This window comes from Myotis myotis, unplaced genomic scaffold (assembly GCF_014108235.1).
Source record: "Myotis myotis isolate mMyoMyo1 unplaced genomic scaffold, mMyoMyo1.p scaffold_m19_p_16, whole genome shotgun sequence".
NCBI classification, from domain to species: Eukaryota; Metazoa; Chordata; class Mammalia; order Chiroptera; family Vespertilionidae; genus Myotis; species Myotis myotis.
Window position 1 is genome coordinate 46,445,560 of NW_023416320.1, and position 20,332 is coordinate 46,465,891.

At 40.4% G+C, this 20,332-nt stretch overlaps 1 protein-coding gene across 15 annotated transcripts in view; it reads right to left on the minus strand.

The window, feature by feature from the left end:
• SPIDR (scaffold protein involved in DNA repair) overlaps positions 1 to 20,332 on the minus strand; it is a 285,103-nt gene that overhangs the window by 212,238 nt on the left and 52,533 nt on the right. For 13 of the 15 annotated variants that reach the window (XR_004972557.1, XR_004972556.1, XM_036338725.1 and 10 more), the window contains one exon: positions 2,663 to 2,913. Coding sequence is in view for 13 of the 15 variants with exons in the window: in XM_036338725.1 (XP_036194618.1) it covers positions 2,663 to 2,913 (251 nt within the window). In the remaining 2 variants the exon portion in view is untranslated. Of the gene's footprint in view, positions 1 to 2,662; positions 2,914 to 3,639; positions 3,726 to 7,730; positions 7,860 to 20,332 lie in introns of those variants that run through there. The other 2 variants (XM_036338739.1, XM_036338737.1) reach the window with 2 other exon arrangements.

The window sequence follows — 20,332 nt, forward strand, 5'->3', positions numbered from 1 at the left end:
CTCACCAAGAAACAAAGAGAAAGGACCCAAATAAACAAAATCCAGAATAGAAAGAGTTGAAGTTAACAACTGACCCCACAGAAATACAAAGGATCGTAAAAAAATACTATGAACAATTCTATTCCAACAAACTGGACAACCTTGATGAAACAGACAAATTCCTAGAAAAATACAATCTTCTAAACTCAATCAGAAAGAATCAGAAAACCTGAATAGGCTGATAACTACTGATGAAATTGAAGCAGTAATTTAAAAAACACACAACAACTTTTAGCAAACAAAAGCCCTGATCCAGATGGCTTCACAGGAGAGCTTTATCAAACATTCAAAGAATTACCTACCACCTATCCTCCTCAAACTATTAAAAAAATTCAAGAGAAAGGAACACTTCCAAGCTCTTTATATGAGGCCAGTATTACCCTAATCCCAAAACCAGATAAAGACACTGCAAAGAAAGAGAATACAGGCCAATATCCCCGATAAACATTAATGCTAAAATCCTCAACAAAATTTTAGCAAATCGAATCCTGCAATACATTAAAAAGATTATACACCATGACCAAGTGGGATTTATTCTGTGGATGCAAGACTGGTAAAATATCCGCAAATCAATAAATGTGATACAGCACATTTATAGATTGCAAGACAAAAATCACATGATCATATCAATTTATGTAGAAAAAGCATTTGACAAAATCCAACACCGTTTTTTGATAAAAACTTTCAGCAAAGTGGGAATGGAGGGATGATACCTCAACATAATAAAGGCCATATATAACAAACCTACAGCCAACATCATACTCAATGGACAAAAATTAAAACCATTTCCCCTAAGAACAGGAACAAGACAGGGATGCCCATTTTCACCACATAGTATGGCCTTAATGCAGCAGTTCTCAACCTGTGGGTCGCCAACCTGTGGGTCACGACCCCTTTGGGGGTCGAAAGACCCTTTCACAGGGGTCGCCTAAGGCCATTGGAAAACACATATATAATTATAGTGGTTGTCAACCTTCCTAATGCCACGACCCTTTAATACAGTTCCTCATGTTGTGGTGACCTCCAACCATAAAATTATTTTCGTTGCTACTTCATAACTTTAATTTTGTTCATAACTGTTATGAATCATAATGTAAATATCTGATATGCAGGATGTATTTTCATTGTTACAAATTGAACATAATTAAAGCATAGTGATTAATCACAAAAACATGTAATTATGTATGTTTTCTGATGGCCTTAGGCAACCCCTATGAAAGGGTCGTTCGACCCCCAAAGGGGTCACGACCCACAGATTGGTGACCCACAAGTTGAGAACCGCTGCCTTAATGGGATTGGGAACATCACTGGCTATAATTGTACACAATTGATTTCAACAAGGACATTCGAATCTCTTTAATTGGCTTATTCCTGTTCTCTCCAGAGACTACTACAAATGAACACCATTCTCTTTTGAGGCTATAACTTCCAAACTCTGAGCATAAGGGCTTCTGTCATATTTTATGTTAAATATAAACAAATAAATAAGTAAAATGATATATACAGTATATAGTAAACAGGCATGAACTGACTCAACATACTTCACCTATCCAAACAGACTCAGTCATATCTTTATACTCTTCCCTCCACTCCTATGCTCAAGACAGGCCTCTCCACCCCAGGCCTTGCTCCCCTGCTTCTTTTCTTAAACACTGACAGAGCAATTATCCTAAACATCTGTCTAAATCTGTCTCTCCTTTTCTCTGAAATCTCTTTAGACACTGGATTCCTTTCAAGCCACTAGCAGTAATCTCCCCACTTTCCTACATTGAATCCCTCCTCCTAGCCGAGGAGTCACAAAACTATCTCCACTCCTTGAGTTCTGGGCACTCCTGGATCCCTAGTCCCTGGCTTCTTTCCTACTAGGCCACAAACATTACTGGAGTCTCAATGTGCATCACCCTTCTTGCCATGTCTTGATGCAGACATATCCTAAACAGATCCAAACCTGTGCTCTTCATAGCTACATTGATTCTTCCTACTGGAAATCATTTTTCCTTGAAACACTGCTTTCCACAAACTTGCCTTCTTGTTTTCATTGGGGTTTTGAGTTTATTGTTTTGTTCTAGTTTAAAACACAAAGAGACAATGGATTACACAGTGTTGGAACATGTCCTCAATGGTACACCTCTGACATGCACACCAGCCCGTTTCCTGTCCATGAGTCTTTGCTCTCTCATGCATCTTTGTATTTCCACGTGTTTCCCTATATCCGTAACCATACTCATTAAAGTAATCTGAATAGTACATATGTATTTCTATTTCCTTCTTTAGACTATAAATTACTTGAAAATGGGCATTTACTTGTCTTAATTGTCTAAGAAATCACCTGAAACACTGATGCTCAATAGAATTTGAAAACCCAAACAGCCAAGCTCCATGAAAGAAAGCAGTCACCTAAGCTGGTTAGGACTGAAATGGAATGCTCAACTTGGGTGAGCTATTCCACACATCATCTCAAGAACTTCAGACTTCCATAATTACTTACAGAAATTACAATTCTATTCTCACAGTTTTCCGTCCCAAGTAAACGGGTAAGCATTTTTAAATTACCATTTTAGATATGTGGGTTGTTAAAGAAAGAGAAAAGCTTTAAAAAACATTTTCAAAGGTGTAATTTCACCTTGAAAGCTGCTTCTTATTTGCTGATTTTTCAGGAGTCCTAGGCAACTTCATCTGTTTCTCGGGGGTGTACAAAATGCTGTCTGTAGGTTTCACCCTTGGGATTACCCGTCTGTCCATAACTTTTCCTCCATCTGATCCAAACTCCACCGGGTGTTTGCGAGAGGATTCGGACTCAATGAAAAAGCCATTCTCTGAGTTATCTTTGCTTTCACCATCTGATGAATACTCCAAAATTTCTGTAGAACTTGTCTGAAAAAATTAAGAAATATGCAATTAAATTTGAAGAATTCTTTATTCAAGTACTTATTTATACATGTCTATTATTCTATTCCCTTATAATTATAATTAGTAAATAACTTTAAATGTACAGTATCTTAAACTTTGTACATACAGTAGCTTAAACTTCTATTTTGACATGAAATCCAAAGTATCAGGCCATATAACCAAAGTCAAGATGGGATTAAACCAACTGTAAGCAAGATATTCTCTCATAGAATCCACCAAATTAGGTACGGATATTCAAACTTCCTTCAGTAAACTAACAGAAATGTGCCAGATAGTCAGTTTTGAAAACTGAACTAGTAACACCAACCTAAATGGCTGATGAAAGTCACTACAACCTAACACCTATTGGAAAACAGATAAATTTTTTTGGATTTTGAAATTTAATGTGAGGTAAATAATACTCAATATTTCTTATGAACCAAAGAAAATTGCCTCTTCATGTGTAAACTACTTAATTTACCAAAGGAGTCTCCAAGGATAAAGATGAAAACTAGACTTTCCAGCACAAATTCAATATAATATTTTCCAGAGACTAGTTTTAAATTGCTAATATCATCAGGAACTATATAAGAATATTAAATCACTGCCTCTTTTTCATAACATTTCCTAAAATATTTCTTCTTCCCCCGACTCAAATTTCTAAACTACCAAAATAATATTTTGCAAACTGGATTACAAATAGAAACTCACATCACATAGCCGAACTAGAGAGGGAAATCAAAACTTTCTTCTGTGATGTTCTCCGTCTTTGCCCACTTAAATTCTTAAATCTGGTATGAATTTTATTTTCCCATCACTTGGTTTTGCAAGTCAGTCCCATGTTGTTCCACTGCCAGCAACCATTCATCCTTCAACACTAATTTTTCAGTATATTAGTAGCCCCTTTTAATTTAATACCTATACATTTTAAATTTACTAAATGTAAATTGTATATTTAGTTAAATGGATCTTCTGTGCCAGTATAATTTCATAGTGTAGTATGGGTATATGTGTATGCATGTGCATTGGTGCGTGGAGGGTAGCACTAGAATTTTCACCATTTGCTAATCTACATAAGACAAAAGGTTTATCGCATTTGGCCTTTTAGAGGATTTTATAGTTACATCCGTTTTAAGAGCTAAAAAGGATATCACCAATCCCCATATCTCTTTCAAAAAACTGCTTGGGTAGTCACCTGTTACTAGGAACATTTAAAAGAAGAAAAAGTAAGTAAAAAAACCTCAAATTAATAGCTTAGTTCCTCTACCCTTTTCACAATCTCAGTTACATGCCTAAATTACTGTAGGCAGCTGCTAATCCATAAATAAGTCATATGTTTCCCCTATAACACAGCTTCTCAATAAAAATTAACAATAAGCCATAAACAAAAGAATAATTTTGTTTGAAAATTAAGATCCTTGACACTAAAAACTTTATACATTACTTGATAACTCCAAATTTAAATTCATCTTTTTGTTCTGAAATGTCTTTTCATTTAATTCCCTAAAGTTTTGCATTTCATCCTAGAACAGCCTTTCACAACCTCAGCACTGTTGCCATTTTTCTGAATAAGAGTGGGCTTCCTGTACAGGGGCACTGACAAGTGGGTAAACCCCCACAAACTCTAAGCACTGGGCCCCTCCACACTCCCTGTCTCTGCCCTTCCCACTTTCCAACCCCCTAATCCTACATTAGGAGAACTTCAGGACCATAGGCCACAGCCTCACATTCCTGGCCTCAGGCCCAGCTACATTCCTCGATCCCGACACCGGACACTCACGCTGTGACCGTCCCCAGCTGCCACCGACCCTACCTGAGCCAGCTTCTATCTATGGGACCGAGCCCCAGTGGAAGGAAGAAGAGTGGCCCTTCCACTTGTCCCAGGCTCCTCAGCCTAGGACAGGAGTTAGGGACAATGGGGAGGATTAGTGGGTGGGCCTCAGCGAGCCCGGCTTCTGGCTGAGTGGTGCTCCCACTGTGGGATCAGGCCAAAACTGGCTCGGAGGGGTTCTGGATTGGGAGAGGGCGTAGGCCAGGCCAAGGGACTCCACCGGTGCACAATTGGGGTCAGGGAGGGATGCGGGAGGTTGGCCAGCCAGAAAGAGACCGTGGGAGGTCTCCAGGGTGTGTCTGGCCCTTCTCACTCAGTCCTGATTGGCCAGACCCCAGCAGCAAGCTAACCTACCAGTCGGAGAGTCTGCCCCCCTGGTGGTCAGTGCACGTCATTGCAAATGGTCGACCAGCCGACTGCCCCCTTGTGGTCAGTGCACATCATGGCGAGCGGTTGAGCGGCCTTAGCATATCATTAGCATATTATACTTTGATTGGCTGAATGGATGACTGGACATACAGCGTATTAGGCTTTTATTATATAGGACTGGTGGCCCGGTGCATGAAATTCGTGTGGGGGGGGGGGCAGTGTGTCCCTCAGCCTAGCCTGCACCCTCTCCAATCGGGGACCCCATGGGAGATGTCCAACCGCCGGTTTAGGACCGATCCCACAGGTGGTCGGACATCCCCCTTGCAATCTGGGATGCTGCTGCTCCTAACCGCTCACCTGCCTGCCTGCCTGATTGCCCCTAACCCCTCTGCCTGTCTGTTTGATCGACCCTAACTGGCTTTGCCTGCCTGCCTGATCACCCCTAACTGCCCTCCCCTGCTGGCCTGATCTCACCCCCAACTTCCCATCCCTGCCAGCCTGGTTGTCCCCAATTGCCCTTCCCTGCTGGCCTGATCTCACCCCCAACTTCCCTCCCCTGCCGGCTGATAGCCCCTAACAGTCTCTGCCTTGGCCCCCACCATTATGGCTTTGTCTGGAAGGAAGTAAGACATCTGGAAGATGGCCTGTCGACCCAGTCTAATTAGCATATTACCCTTTTAGTAGTATAGACAGATTATATAGGATAGGATTGCTTAAATGGGGGTGGGGGAGAAGCCTTTTTCATCAGGAGATGCTCTTGGCAGACAAAAATACATAATCCCTATATCTGGACTGATAGCCAGCCCTATGCACTATACTGCCAAACTGGTTATTAAAAAATTGAACCGCTTTCTTTCACCTACACCAAACAGCTGTTGCCCTTAAAACCCCTCCTCAGCCCCCACCGTAGGTTCTGCCTTTGCAGTTTACCCAGATTAGGCTCTGATTGGCCAGTTTCTATGCCAATCAGCATCAAAAGCTCCGCCTCCTAGGCAGCCATTGGCTCCTTGCATTTCACCCAGATTTGGTTCTGATTGGTCGGTTTCTATGCCAGTCAGCATCTCCGGGCCTATCAATGGGCTTGATCAGAGAGGCGGGCTGATCAGCAGCCCCAGCAGAAGCCTGAGAGAAAGAGAGGTGTTGGCTGCTAGCCAGGCCCCGAGAGAAAGAGAGAGGCAAGGGCTGATCAACAGCTGCCATGAAGGCTACGGATCAGACCCTGCTTCTCTCTCCAGGCCTCTCTTTGGGCCTGATCCACAGCTCCCTCAGCAGTCAGTGCTGGGTCGCCATGCCCGCACTGGCAGCCATCATTGCTGGGTCGCCACGGCAACCCAGCACTGACTGCAGGACTGACTTCTGGTCGGTCGAGCCTTTGGTCACTTTGGATGTTACAGATCCTGGGTTTTTATATATTAGGATTCCTCAGAATACACTAGCACGAATCCAGTGAATTTACTCTTCCTCTTAAACTAGGTAGATTTGTTTTCTGTTACTTGCAACCAAGAGGCCTAACTACCTGCTAAATATTTTCAAATAGGGAAAATGTTCCATTAAACAAATATTAATACAGTATGCACTAAGTATAAGGCTAATGCAAGATAGAAAATTTAATAAGACACAGTTCCATAAAGAGCTTGAAATCAAATAAAGGAGATATTATAAATATGGCTCACACTAAATGTTTTGAATGGGCAAACAATGAAGCTTTTATTTCTGACTAATATGAAATTAGCAGACACAACTGGAAGAAATAAAACCTCTACTGGGTTTCAAAGGATTGGAAAATTCTTAACAGATGAAGATGAGAACAGAGAGAACAAAGCATATAAGGCAGGAAAGCATAGTGGATACTTGAGATACACAGACAAATCCAGACAAATGAAAGTTTAGAGTTTACAGGAAGCAAGAGACAATAATACAAACACTATAGGGTGGGGCAAAAGAGGTTTACAGTTGTTCCTGTGGAAAATAATACAATAATTCATAAATAATAATAATACAAGAATAAACTCTGTTTTGCATACCCACAACTGTAAACCTACCTTGCCACACCCTGCAATACTCCAGAGCGGGGCAGAGAGAGCACACACGTTCTCTTACATCAAGATAAATCATCACGCCCATCAAAAATGGGGAATTTATTGTCTAGGAAAGAATTTTTTAAGTAAATATAGCATTTAAATAATTAAAGAGCTACCCCTGAACTGGAGTGTCCCATTTCCTGTAAATCAAATCTTAACCTAATTCCATGTATGAAAGTTTATATGTGCAGAGTCCTCTTAGATAAAAACTGTGTCTACTAACAAAGTAAAAAACCAGTCAGTCTAACTGCAATGCCTCTGTGGTAAAGCTACCTCCATAACAAATGAAACAAATTAGCCAGATGAATCACTGCTCTCTCAGAAATTACAGCTTTTCATTCTAAAATTTATAAATAAGTCACACAAAGAGCAACAGTGGAGTAGCAGTAATAAATGATCACTTCCTTATTTTTAAATGACACCTTTGTAGCTAAATACTTTTTTACCCAGCTGGTAAAAAAAAGTAACTAAACTAAAATTATTCCTTGAAATAACCAATTATAAAACAAAGAACAGCTCACCTGACTTATATTTAATGCAAAAACCTGAGTCTCAAGATCTTGGTTTAAGCCTAGGCGAGACGGTATGGGTGGTTGCTTCAGCGAAGACACCTTGTGCACCTGCTGCCATGGGACAGGTGCTGGCTGTGCCCTGACTCACAGAGCCAGGCCTGCCTCCCCAGGCCACATCCTGCAGCACACTGGTTTCTGCTCTCTGAGGCTTCCCATCCCATACGGACTAGGCCCAGACTTGCCTTATAGAGAATCTTATGAGATCACTGAGAGCCAAGCTGAATTCACCATGTCAGCCTCCCTTTCTGAAAGTCACACTAGTAATGAGAATAGTCAGTAGCATTTTAAGAAAAGAAAATGAGAATTATAAGGCCCTGCCTGCTTAGAAACTTGTAAATCCAAAGAGTTGCAAGTGGGGACAATAGCAAAAACCCTACAGAAGATATGCCATGGTAGCTGTGGCAAGTCAAATCACCAAAACCAAGACAGCTCTTAAAAACCAGGGGAATTGAAAGAGTGCTAGAGGCTGATAAACCAGCAAATTTAGTTAGCAAATGCTTTCATTTCCACTCCAGTTGTAAAGTGGAATTTATTACAAATCAATTGAGGGCCTGCTATGTAAGTGTCAAGAATCACTCTGGCTACAATGGATGCAGTGGGAGGGGAGGACACCAAAATAATTACTTATGCAGTCTTTAAATTCCAGCGGAATCCTCTCTCTCTCTCTCTCTCTCTCTCTCTCTCTCTCTCTCTCTCTCTCTCTCTCTCACACACACACACACACACACACACACACACACACACACCCCTTACACATATGGATCAGTCTCTGGTGATTTATCAAGAACTGCCCTGGTTGTATGAAAAAGAACAGCAAAACCACAAGAGGACCTCAGACTCCCAGTTACTAACATAACTTTATTTTCTATTGGGATTAAAAAATCAATAAAAGCAACACCATTCTAGGCAACAGAGAGTCTTAAACTACTGACAGGAGATATACTCTCCCTGTCTATTTGGTGTATGTGTTGTAACTGAAACTTTATTCATGAAAATCAGGTAGAGAGGGAAAACCAAAGCTATAGACTTTCTAGCACATTGAAAAGAAGAAAAAAACACCCGTCTTTCCTGAGGTAAACAGGCTTAACAAGCTACACCCATGGGTACACCTCTGCAAACCACTTGGCTTGTCTTTCCTGAACTAAATATGTTTCCAACCTCAAATTCCAGCCCGATGAGAACAACAGAACTCAAGTTCTATCAATGTGGGTTCACGAAGCACCACTCTACCACATAATGTCCAAAGCCCCAGGAGAAAATAAAAAACAGCATGGCAAAGGCATCTTAAGAGAAAGGGGGAAAAGAGAAATGACAAGGCTCAAAAAGGAACCTCCTGGGTCAAAGTTCACCAAGCAGCGCTGAGCCCCGTGGAGGAGAGCAGATTTGCCAGAGGCCAATCTGGTACTGGTATAAGAACAGGCATACAGACCAATGGAACACAACAGAGAGCCCAGAAATAAACGCATGTCTTTACGATCAATTAATATTTGACAAAGGAGGCAAGAGCAGTAAATGGTGCTGGGAAAATTGGACCGGTACATGGAGAAAAATTAAACTAGACTACTAACTTACATCACACACAAGAATAAACTCAAAATGAATTAAAGACTTAAACTGAAGTCACAAAATAATAAAAATCCTAGAACATATTGGCAAGTAAAATTCCACACATCTCACATAGCAGTATTTTTGCTGGTACATCTCCTAGGGCAGTGGTCGGCAGACTGCGGCTTGTGAGCCACAAGCGGCTCTTTGGCCCCTTCAGTGTGGCTCTTCCACAAAATACCACGTGCAGGCGCGCATGTACAGTGCGATTGAAACTTCGTGGCCCATGCGCAGAAGTCGGTATTTTGTGGAAGAGCCACACTTAAGGGACCAAAGAGCTGCATGTGGCTCGCGAGCCACAGTTTGCCGACCACTGTTAGGGCAAGACGAAGAAAGATTAAAATAATCAAATGGGAAAACATCAAACTAAAAAGCTTCTACCCAGCAAAAGAAACCATCAACAAAACAAAAAGGGGACCCATTGTATAGGAGAACATATTTGCCAATGATACATCTGATAAGGGGTAATTTCCAAAATATATGAAGAACTCATACAGCTCAACACCAGAAGGCAACCCTAACCCTTTAAAAATCATCCTCACAAAATTCCTTTAAGATAAATGAAGGCAATGCCCTATCTGGTTTTGCTCAGTGGCTAGAGCGTCGGCCTGTGGACTTAAGGGTCCCAGGTTCAATTCCAGTTAAGGGCACATGCCCAGGTTGCAGGCTTGATCCCCAGTGGGGGGCGTGCAGGAGGCAACCGATCAATGATGCTCTCTCATCACTGATGTTTCTGTCTCTCTCTCCCTCTCCTTTCCTCTCTGAAATCAATAAAAATATATTTTTTTAAAAAAAGATAAATGAAGACAAACTAGATAAACTGATACAGAGGAAGATTAAATGATTTAAAAATACAGTGGTCCAGAGTCACACAACAGGTTAAGGGATAATCTCAGCAAGCCACACTATTACATAGCATTCTCCACACACTATTCCAGGCTCAGTCCAGAAAATAATGCCAACCAAAAGAATAAGGGGAAATTAGAAAACCACACACACACACAGTACAGGGCAAAAGTAGGTTTACAGTTGTAAATACGTGAAACAGATTGTTCTTGTATTGTTATTTATGAATTCCTACAGGCCTGTTGCACAAAAAGATTCATGCAATGGGCCTTCCCTTCCCCTGGCTGCCGGTTTTCTTCTGGCCCCCGGGACCCAGGCCTTCGCTCCGGCTGGAGCCGCCTTCAGTCTTCACTGGTCCTGCCGGAGCCGCCTTCAGTCTTCGCTCCGCCACTTCGCGCCTACGTATGCAAATTAACCACCATGTTTGTTGGCGGTTAATATGCATATCTCCCTGATTAGCCAATGAGAGGCATAGTGAAGGTACAGTCAATTACCATGTTTGTCTATTATTAGATAGGATTGTATTATTGTCCACACAAACAACTGTAAACTACTTTTGCCCCACTCTGTGTATTTAACTTCAAGTGCTACAAATACGCCAAAAGGCAAAGTGAATTATCTCTAAAGAAGAAATTTGTCCTGTGTATTTTTCCATAACCATGGCGTTCAGTAAAGATGAACCAGTAAAGCCATTAATATTAAGGAACCTAAAAGGCATAATGTTTCATAATGCTTATTTCATCACTATTTCAATAACTCAAAGATAATGTACAGTAAATAATACACTTATTATATGATCCCTTTTATTAGTCACACTGAGCTAAAACAATATTATGGAGATAAGTCATCTCTGAAAACAATTACTCTTGGACACTCATGGAAGAACAAAATGAAAAAAGTGTCAGACTGTTTTTGCTTCAACAGAAACTAGAAACAGCAAAGGTAGTTCTGGAAACCTCACCCTTGAGAACATACTTGGTTTAAAGTGGAATTCAAACAAAACCATGTTTATCCATCCTATATAATAAAAGCCTAATATGCTAAGTGTCCAGTCGTCCGTTCAACCAATCAAAGCATAATATGCTAATGATATGCTAAGGTCACTCAACCACTCGCTGTGACGTGCACTGACCACCAGGGGGCAGACAGCTGGCCAGTCAACCAGTCGTTATGACATGCACTGACCACTAGGGGAAAGATGCTCCAACCGGTAGGTGAGCTTGCTGCTGAGGTCCAGCTGATTGGGGTTGAGTGAGACAGGCCAGACACACCCTGGAGCCCTCCTTCTGTCCCTCCCTGGCTGGCCAACCTCCCACATCCCTCCCCAGCCCCGATCGTGCACTGGTGGGTTCCCTCGGCCTGGCCTGGGTCCTCTCACAATCCGGGACCCCTCGGGGGATGTTGGAGAGCTAGTTTCAGTCCGATCCTGCAGGCTAGGCCAAGGGACCTCACTGGTGAATTCGTGCTTTTAAAAAAAAAGAGTGTTTTGTTAATAGCTATTAACTCTTGGGTTATTTTACCAAAACCAAAAAAGAAAGAGTGAAATAAATAAATTAAATATGTGAACTAGATTTAAAAAACAATAAATCACATGCCTTCAGAACTGTCTGCCAGTTTTGGTTACAACATCCATGTGGCCTTATCTATTAAAATTAAACACTGTCTATTTCTTAAATGGCCTTTCTTGAAAAAGAAGGCTTTGTACCCTTGATTAAATTAGGTGTAATTAAAAGTCAGGTTGTCCAGAATAAATCAGAAGGTTACAACTCAGCTAAAACTAAACTGTCACAAAGAGGCCAAGAATAGAGACAAACTGTTATGCTATTTTAACTTTAACATGAGAGAAATGTCAGGTTATCTACCTTTCCTTCTTCTGAAATCCCTTTTAACTTTCTTCACATTTGTCCTAATCCTATTTTTAAAATTTTCCCAGATGAACAACAAAAAAAAGATGGCTCAGTGGAAACCAGCACCACATCTCTCATGAGTAAAACACATTAACCTAAAAGAACAGATGATAACAGTTCATCATCAGCACAACTTTTATTAAAAGGGCGGGGGGGAAGGGGTAAACGAACACATGATTATCACCATGGACAGCAGCAATTGAAAAGTAAACCTGAGGGGCAAGCACTTTCCACGATTTATTTTTCCTAGGCCTATAACCCTGGACATTTATTATTATCTGAAGATCATTATATTTCTTACTTTCTCTTTTTAATTTGGAATTCTAAAAAATGAAACTTAAGCCAGAATACTACATTTCAATACAATCAAATATTAATGTGAATTCAATAGAAATTTTAAACAACTCAGTAATACGCCTGAAATCCTCCCTTATTTGCACATCAATGAAATACTGACTTATTTTGGATATGGATATTGGTAAACCCACATAATAAAAAGCAGTAACCTTTTTCTTTAGAAAGAAAATTTTCAATTAGACCACTGCCAAATTTAAACCTGGAAATCTCAAATGTTTGTATTTCCCCTTCAAAATATCAAAATCAGGTTAACTAATCATATTCAATTTTCTCCACAATCTAGAGTGAAACTTTTCTTGGATTAGAAATGTTTAAAGTGCCCTAAGTAAGAGTTAGACAATGACAGTCTTTTGAAATAAAACTGGCAATACAGGGATAGTCTATGAAATTTTTGACAAATTATTTTTTTTAAATATATTCTTATTGACTTTAGAGAGGAAGGGAGAGGGAGGGAGAGATAGAAACATCAATCATGAGAATCGTTGATTGGCTGCCTCCTGCACACTCCCCTACTAGGGATCAGACCCGTAACCCGGGCATGTGCCCTAACTGGGAATCGAACTGTGACCTCCTGGTTCATAGGTTGACGCTCAACCACTGAGCCATGCCAGCCAGGCCAAATATGATTTTTATAAGCCTTTCTAAAGAGAAGTTTGTGATCTTTATCATTTACTTATAAAAGTAGCAGCACTATTTGAAATACTATTTCCCTGATGAACTGGAAATTTTTAATCAAGTTTTTTAATACCATTTCAGGAATGTGCTCCATAACAGTGATCTAAATATTTTCATGTTTACCTCTACTTCCCACATTCAGATCAGTAGCTTAGTAAGTAAGGAATAAGTTCAAGAAGGCCCTATTCTAATTCTAGCCCTTGTATTTCTTCCATTTCCTTTGTACCTAAAATAGAATCTAACCCTGGCTAAGAATTTTAAAATTTGTGTTAATTCTTTCAAGTTAGATATCATTTGTAAGATTACTAGTGTTGTTCTTACCACAAAAATGACTCACTTTTGACAATAATTCAACTAAAAGAACATTTTAACTCCCTGACATATACATGCAAAGCAATGTTCCAGGCAATATGAGAAATAGCCAAGGTTAACAAGACAGCTTCAAACTGATGCAGTAGAAATAGAACTGGCCCTTGACTCAGAGAGAGCTGGTTGTAAATTCCAGCTTTAGCACTGACTAGTGGTATAACCTGAACAATGTCTCAAAGTATGAAAGAGTAGAAATACTAGGTACTTCACCAAGTCATCGTGAGGATTAAATGAAAAGTATGGAAAGCACAATAAGGTTCTTAAGAACACAAATAGTATCTTGTCTTATCCCAATGTCCAACAAAGGCTATACCAACTGTAAGCCTGCCTATCCTTACTCATTCATCAAGCACTGATTACATGTTTGCTATGTGCCAGGCATTGTTCTAAGCCAGGGACAAGAGATAAATAAGATATGTTTCTTACCCTCAAGAAACTTACAATATAGAAGGAATATATGTGGGGTATGGGAGGATTCATAGGGATACAAGGGCCAAGGTTATGGACAAGGCACATTGATGAAAAAGTCTCCCTAGAATAGGTGACTTGAAAATAAGTCGGTATTTCACAAGTGGGACAGAGGTTGAGAAGAAGAGGGCACTCTAAGCAAAGGCAACAACCAGAACAAAAATATGAAGAAAGAAAGATCCTGCTCTGTTTAGGGAGCTGTGATGTGGTCAGTGTGGCAGAGCTAGAAGGCAAAGGATACCAGCAGTTAGGATAAAAAGGTCATTACCACACCCCAGAGTTCCAGGCTGAGGCTTTCCAACCACCTGGTAGGACCGAGCCATCCTATATAATAAAAGCCTAGTATGCTAAGTGTCCAACCATTCGACCAGTTTCTGCGACATGCACTGACCACCAGGGGCAAATGCTCTGATTGGTAGATTAGCTTGCTGCTGGGGTCTGGCTGATTGGGATTGGGTGAGACAAGCCAGACACGCCCTGGAGCCCTCTTGGGGTCCCTCCCCAGCCCCAATCGTGCACTGGCAGGGTCCCTCAGCCTGGCCTGCACCCTCTTGCAATCCAGGACCTCTTGGGGGATGCTGGAGAGCCGGTTTTGGCCCGATCCCCGCAGGCCAGGACTAGGGACCCCCCACTGGTGCATGAATCCATGCACCAGGCCTCTAGTTTTTAATAAGTTCTCCCTAGCTTTTTTTTTAAAGCAAGCTACTGTGTGCGAGCAGCTTTATTTTCATGATGCCTTTTAATCGTTACTATAGCCCTATGAGATAGGTGTTTTTTTAAAAATATATTTTATTGATTTTTCACAGAGAGGAAGGGAGAGGAATAGAATTAGGAACATTGATGAGAGAGAAACATCAATCAGTTGCCTCCTGTACACTCCCCACTGGGTATGTGCCCACAACCAAGGTACATGCCCTTGTCGGGAATCGAACCTGGGACCCTTCAGTCTGCAGGCCAACGCTCTATTCACTGAGCAAAACCGGTCAGGGCTAGATAGGTATTTTTATACTCATTTCATACAGAAGGCCTGAGAAGGTTAAGTAATTTGTTCCCAAGTACAAAGTAATGACAGCTGGGACTCCAACCTGGCCCATCTGAACCCATAAGCTATCACAGTTTTAAACTTCTTTGATCACGATTTCACCCAGCAAGACTCACAGGTCTATAATTGAAGCAAATCAGTTCCATGACACAGCATGATTTTCATTCTCTTCCCTTAAAAAAAAAAAAAAAAGTCTGATTGCTATTTTTAAGGAGGAGCAAATGACCAGTAGTGCCAGTGCTGCTGATCAGCCATGTAGAATAGAGACGGAGAGTTTGCCTGTAGGTCATTTGTGGCCTTGGAGAGCAGCACCCATGGGAAGGGAGTGGCAGATGTTGGACTGGAGATGGGAGAGAGACAGTAGAGACTTAACCCTTTGTAGGCCATTAGCGTCTATAGACACAGAGGGATGGTTTCTGTTTTGGACGTGTGGCATTAACTGGTTAAGGATATGTCTCGAGGAATTCTGCTTCACACAGGCTGGGGAATAGATAAGGCAGAAGCTGCAGTGTAAGTGTAGTCAAGAAAGATGTCAGTTTTATTTTGTTAAATATGGGAGAACTCTCCCTATTTTTTGTAAAAATAAATAAAAAGAAAATAGTTTGACATTCAAGTCCCTCATGATCTTAATTCTCCAATTGCAGTACCTACTGTTCTTCCATAAAAGTCTTTCCTAAAAGACTAACTCAGCTATACCAAATTATTAAATTTTTCCAAAATGTTGGTTTTTCTTTCTTTTTTACTTTTGCTTTTTACACACTATTTCTTTTCCTAAAATGCCCTTCCTTCTTCTTGCCTACTTGGCAAACTCATATTCAGTGCTGAAGACTTTGTTCAAACATTCTACATCTATGAAGACTTCCTTTGCACAACCAACATTCTATTATGAGTGAATTTTACAGCAAGCACCCCTATATCCACTATCTAGATTCTACCACTTAATATTTTCCTATACTGCTTTACCATATATCTACTAGATGTTAAAGAGGACTTTTCTTCTTGTCACCAGCAGATATTGTACCCATTTCTATTATTGAATTTCTATGTACTACAACTATTTGTATATCTGTCTATCCATTCTTTGAGACTGTGAACTCCTTGAAAGCCTCAATTGGTTTATGCATGCATGGCTCTAAGAATATAGATTGGCATAAACAAATTTACTGTAAGGAAGAATATGAAGTAAATAAATTCTAAACATATTTCTCATGAAAACTTCTCTTTACGTGATCTTCAAATAACAATAGCAGAAAAATAACGTTCCCTAATATACTTTTCCTTTATATGATGGGAGCCCTAGGGGCAACTGCTTCATCTAAAAAGCCACAAAGGGGACATGCACCTTGCACCACTACTACAGCTGATAGAGGAGGAAACCAAAATGGTCCTTCTGCTTTGCGAGGAGAGCAGACAGATTTCTGTCCGCATTAGATGTCACACACATAAAAAGACCCTCCTGGAGACAACAAAAATTTACAGAGACTATTGACGTGATAGGTTCTGACCTACTGTTATGTCTAGGAAGCCATCTTTTCAGGAAATAATGATCATGATATCTGTTCTTGAACAGAAAAGATGAGTTTAGCAGTATATAACAGATTTGCAGAGCAGAACACGGGAGAGAATGGAAGGAAAAACAAATGGAGATTTCTTTCCATTCTGTTAAAGGGAGTGAGGGGGGACCAGAACACAAAACATTTTAAAAAACAAAACAAACAGACAAACCAAAAAAGTCACTGTTGGAAATTAATGAACTTAATATGACCATAAGGAAAAACAGCACTGACTGACAGGGTCCTTCTCAGACTGCAGTGAAAATATTTTTTCTACATGTATTTTGTTCTCCAGATTATTAGGCTCGAGTATATCCCTACAGAAGAAGTTTTTTCTACAAAGTGTCCTCTTCATAACTGCCATTATGAACACCAACTGCCTATCATGACACAGCAACCAAGAAACATGAGGCTCGTGTCTGGAACAGTCCACTTGTGATTTCCTGCTAGACTTTCTCAATTCATAGGGTGATGAAATGGCCGAATGTTGCAATGCATTTATGGCTTTAGGTAAAACCCAGGGCATCCAATACAGAAGTGGCCGAAGAGAGCGGCACTCGGCAGGAAGTTGTTCCTGCAAAGGAAATTGCAGTTTCTAAGATGAAGAGGAAGTCGAGAGAGAATTAGGTGTCTTAAAACTTGAGAAATACTGAATAGTCTCAAATATAGTTAAAACATTAAGTAGTATTTAGGTTAGCATTGATTATAAATTTGAAACTTTGCCAATGCAGGCTGGGGTAGAAGCTCACACACCAAAGTCAAATCATGTCAACTGTCCTTCCATTAGGAGCTGCCTCTCTCCTCTATTCCTTGCAGAAACCTTTTTTTTGCAAAATATCTAATAGTGGCATCAATTTAAAAGGATAGAGAAAAAACACTATCACTAATATGTAACTTCCTACATCCTATAGAATCGTGGTCAAATCTGTCTTAATTTTATGATGCCCTGCAATGTCCTATATGGGGGATGGATTCATACACAAATCCATCCCCCAACAAGTTTCAAGTCTCTATATAATAAATGGCTAACTTCTAAAGTTTGTTTATTTCCATGCCCACAAAATATATTCTAGTTAAAAAAAAACACATAATCAGTCAGTTCTCTGGCATTACATGATATATCCCAAGCTATCATTTTTAGTTTAATGCAACTTTCATAATAAGGCCTAAGGAACCTCTGGTAGAAGTTGTTTCTATCACCTTCATCTAATGACATTAGAAACTTAATAGGAATTTATGATCCCACCTTTTTAACTTTTTTTATCATGCCCAGAATTCTTTCCCTAATGCTTACAAATATTCACAGAACAGGCCTTTTCCACCATTAAACAGGAAACCGAGTACGCATATATGTTTTTAGTCAATAGTAGGCTTTGTATATGCTTAACAGTGGTATCAACAAAAAGGAGAATATTAACAATTCTTCTTGGTGTATGGAAACCACTTTTTTCATTATATTAAGACACACAGCATGTTAACTTTTGCAAGACAATGTGAGGCACCAGGATCTGTTTTTTATTACTCAAATCTTGTCTTAATGGTCATTATTTTACTCTTAACAATCTGCCCTCAGGAGTGGGATTTCCCTGGCAAAATCTTCATTTTGACTTTTCAACTCCTGACTCTGTTAACAACCACTAATATCCATCATCCTACGATTTCTAATTTGGCTTTTGAGTTACTGTGTTAGGATCTGCATCTTCTGACCTTCCTTGTTTTTCTTCAGCTGCCTTTTTTTCACCAACTAGCACTTCATAAATCCTTACCTTCATTCATTGAACAAATACTTGCTGAATACCAAGTACTCTGTTGATGATGCCACTACAACATGAAGTAAGATTCAGGCTACTTATGGTAAGCAAATAATCTGTTACAACACAGTACACTAAGTGCTATGAAAAGATACTCTACTGTACCCTTCAACTGCTTGCTGTTCACAAACTTTGTATTAGTTTTCCATTGCTGTGTAACAAATACCACAAACTCAGTGGTTTATAGCCATACTCATTTAATAGCTCATACCTAGTTCCATAGGCTGGAAGGCTTGCACATTTTAACTGAGTCCTCTGCTCAGGGTATCACAAAGCTTAAATCCAGGTATTCGCTGAGCTTAGTTCTCTCGAGGCTCTGGAGAAAAATCCGATGCTAAGCTCATTCTTCTCACTGGCAGAACTCAGCTCCTGAGGTTTAATGACTGAGGTCTCCAGTTCCTTGCTGGCTGTCGGACAGAATCTGTTTTGAGCTCCTACATGCACCATATTCCTTGTTCTGTGACCCCTTCCAACTGTAAACCAGCAACAGCACATAAATCCTTCTCCTGTTCCAACTCTGACTTCCTCAGACTCTGAACTCTAGGCATAGATTTAAAGGGCATATGGATAGGTCAGGCCTACTGAGGGTCAACTCTGCTGAAAGTCCACTGTGCTATATAACAAAACCTAATCATAGGCATAAACTCCATCAGTGGCAGTGACAGGTATTATGCAGGTACAACAGGGAGTAAGGATATTGGGGATCAATTTAGAATTTCATCTACCACAACTGATACAGAAAACACGAAAACTTGGCACCAAAATGATACCTGTAATTTAACCTGGTTCTGAGTAACTGGAAAGGAGCACAGGGAAAGTCAAATAGTACAGGCATGCCATCTGTGCAGCTCTGCCAGGAAGCTGCATTTTAACGTTCCCCAAAAAGCCACCGGACAGGGAGAGAAGAAACCCATGCCCAGGAAGGTCTGGGTGAAACAGGGAACGTTCTTGCCAGTCAGTCACATCTGGAAACAGGTCATTGGCCAGAAAAGGCATAGCCACTGCAAAGGCGCGGAATTTGAGATATTTAATCTCCTCAACAAAGGCACTCTCACTCTAGGCCAGGGGTGGGCAGCCTTTTTTGTGAGTGCGTGCCAAAACCAGCAAAATCTCTCACTCAAAATTCTTCTGCGTGCCAACCCTCATTTTTTGAGAACATGTTACGCCTACTTGATATCTCTTAAAGTGTACGTATGTGAAGAAACTTGAAGAAATAATAAAATCCATTCGAGCGACAAAAACACAGTATATGATGATGAAAAATACACTTATTTTTTAATGTATACATGTACACTGATAGTCCGACAGAAAACTTTATGACTCCGTTTGATATTATCAGTGGGACTTTTGCTGCTGCATCACTGATGACAGATTTTACATCAGGTTTATACTTCGTGACCTTCAGAGATATGCACGAGCTACTACTTTCATCCATCAGGCTACTCCTATTACGAGACTTAACAAAATTCATCACTGAGAACAAAGATTCACAAGCGTATGTGGATGAAACCAAAACACTGGTCGGATCTAGGAAGGCAGGGAGAGTTAAGGCAGAGGCATAGAAATTGCTCTTCCCATCTCTCATCAATCCATGTCTATGGTCTTTAAGATAACTTGTTATGTAAAATTATTTATTTATCTAAGATGCACCTACACTGAATTTATCTGAAAAATAAAAAAGTCGATATTAAGAAAAAAATTGTAAATGGAAGATTATAAGAGAGGGTTTTGCGTGCCAGCAAAAGTTACTGGCGTGCCATGTTTGGCACGCGTGCCAGGGGTTGCCCACCCCTGCTCTAGGCTCTCTTGTTTGCTTGGGCTTGACTCCTGGTTTGCAGAGCTCTCACGTTCCTGCATTCACCCACTTGGCCCAGAGCCATGTGGGCCTCACACACAATGCTAAGCCAGACCCAGTTGC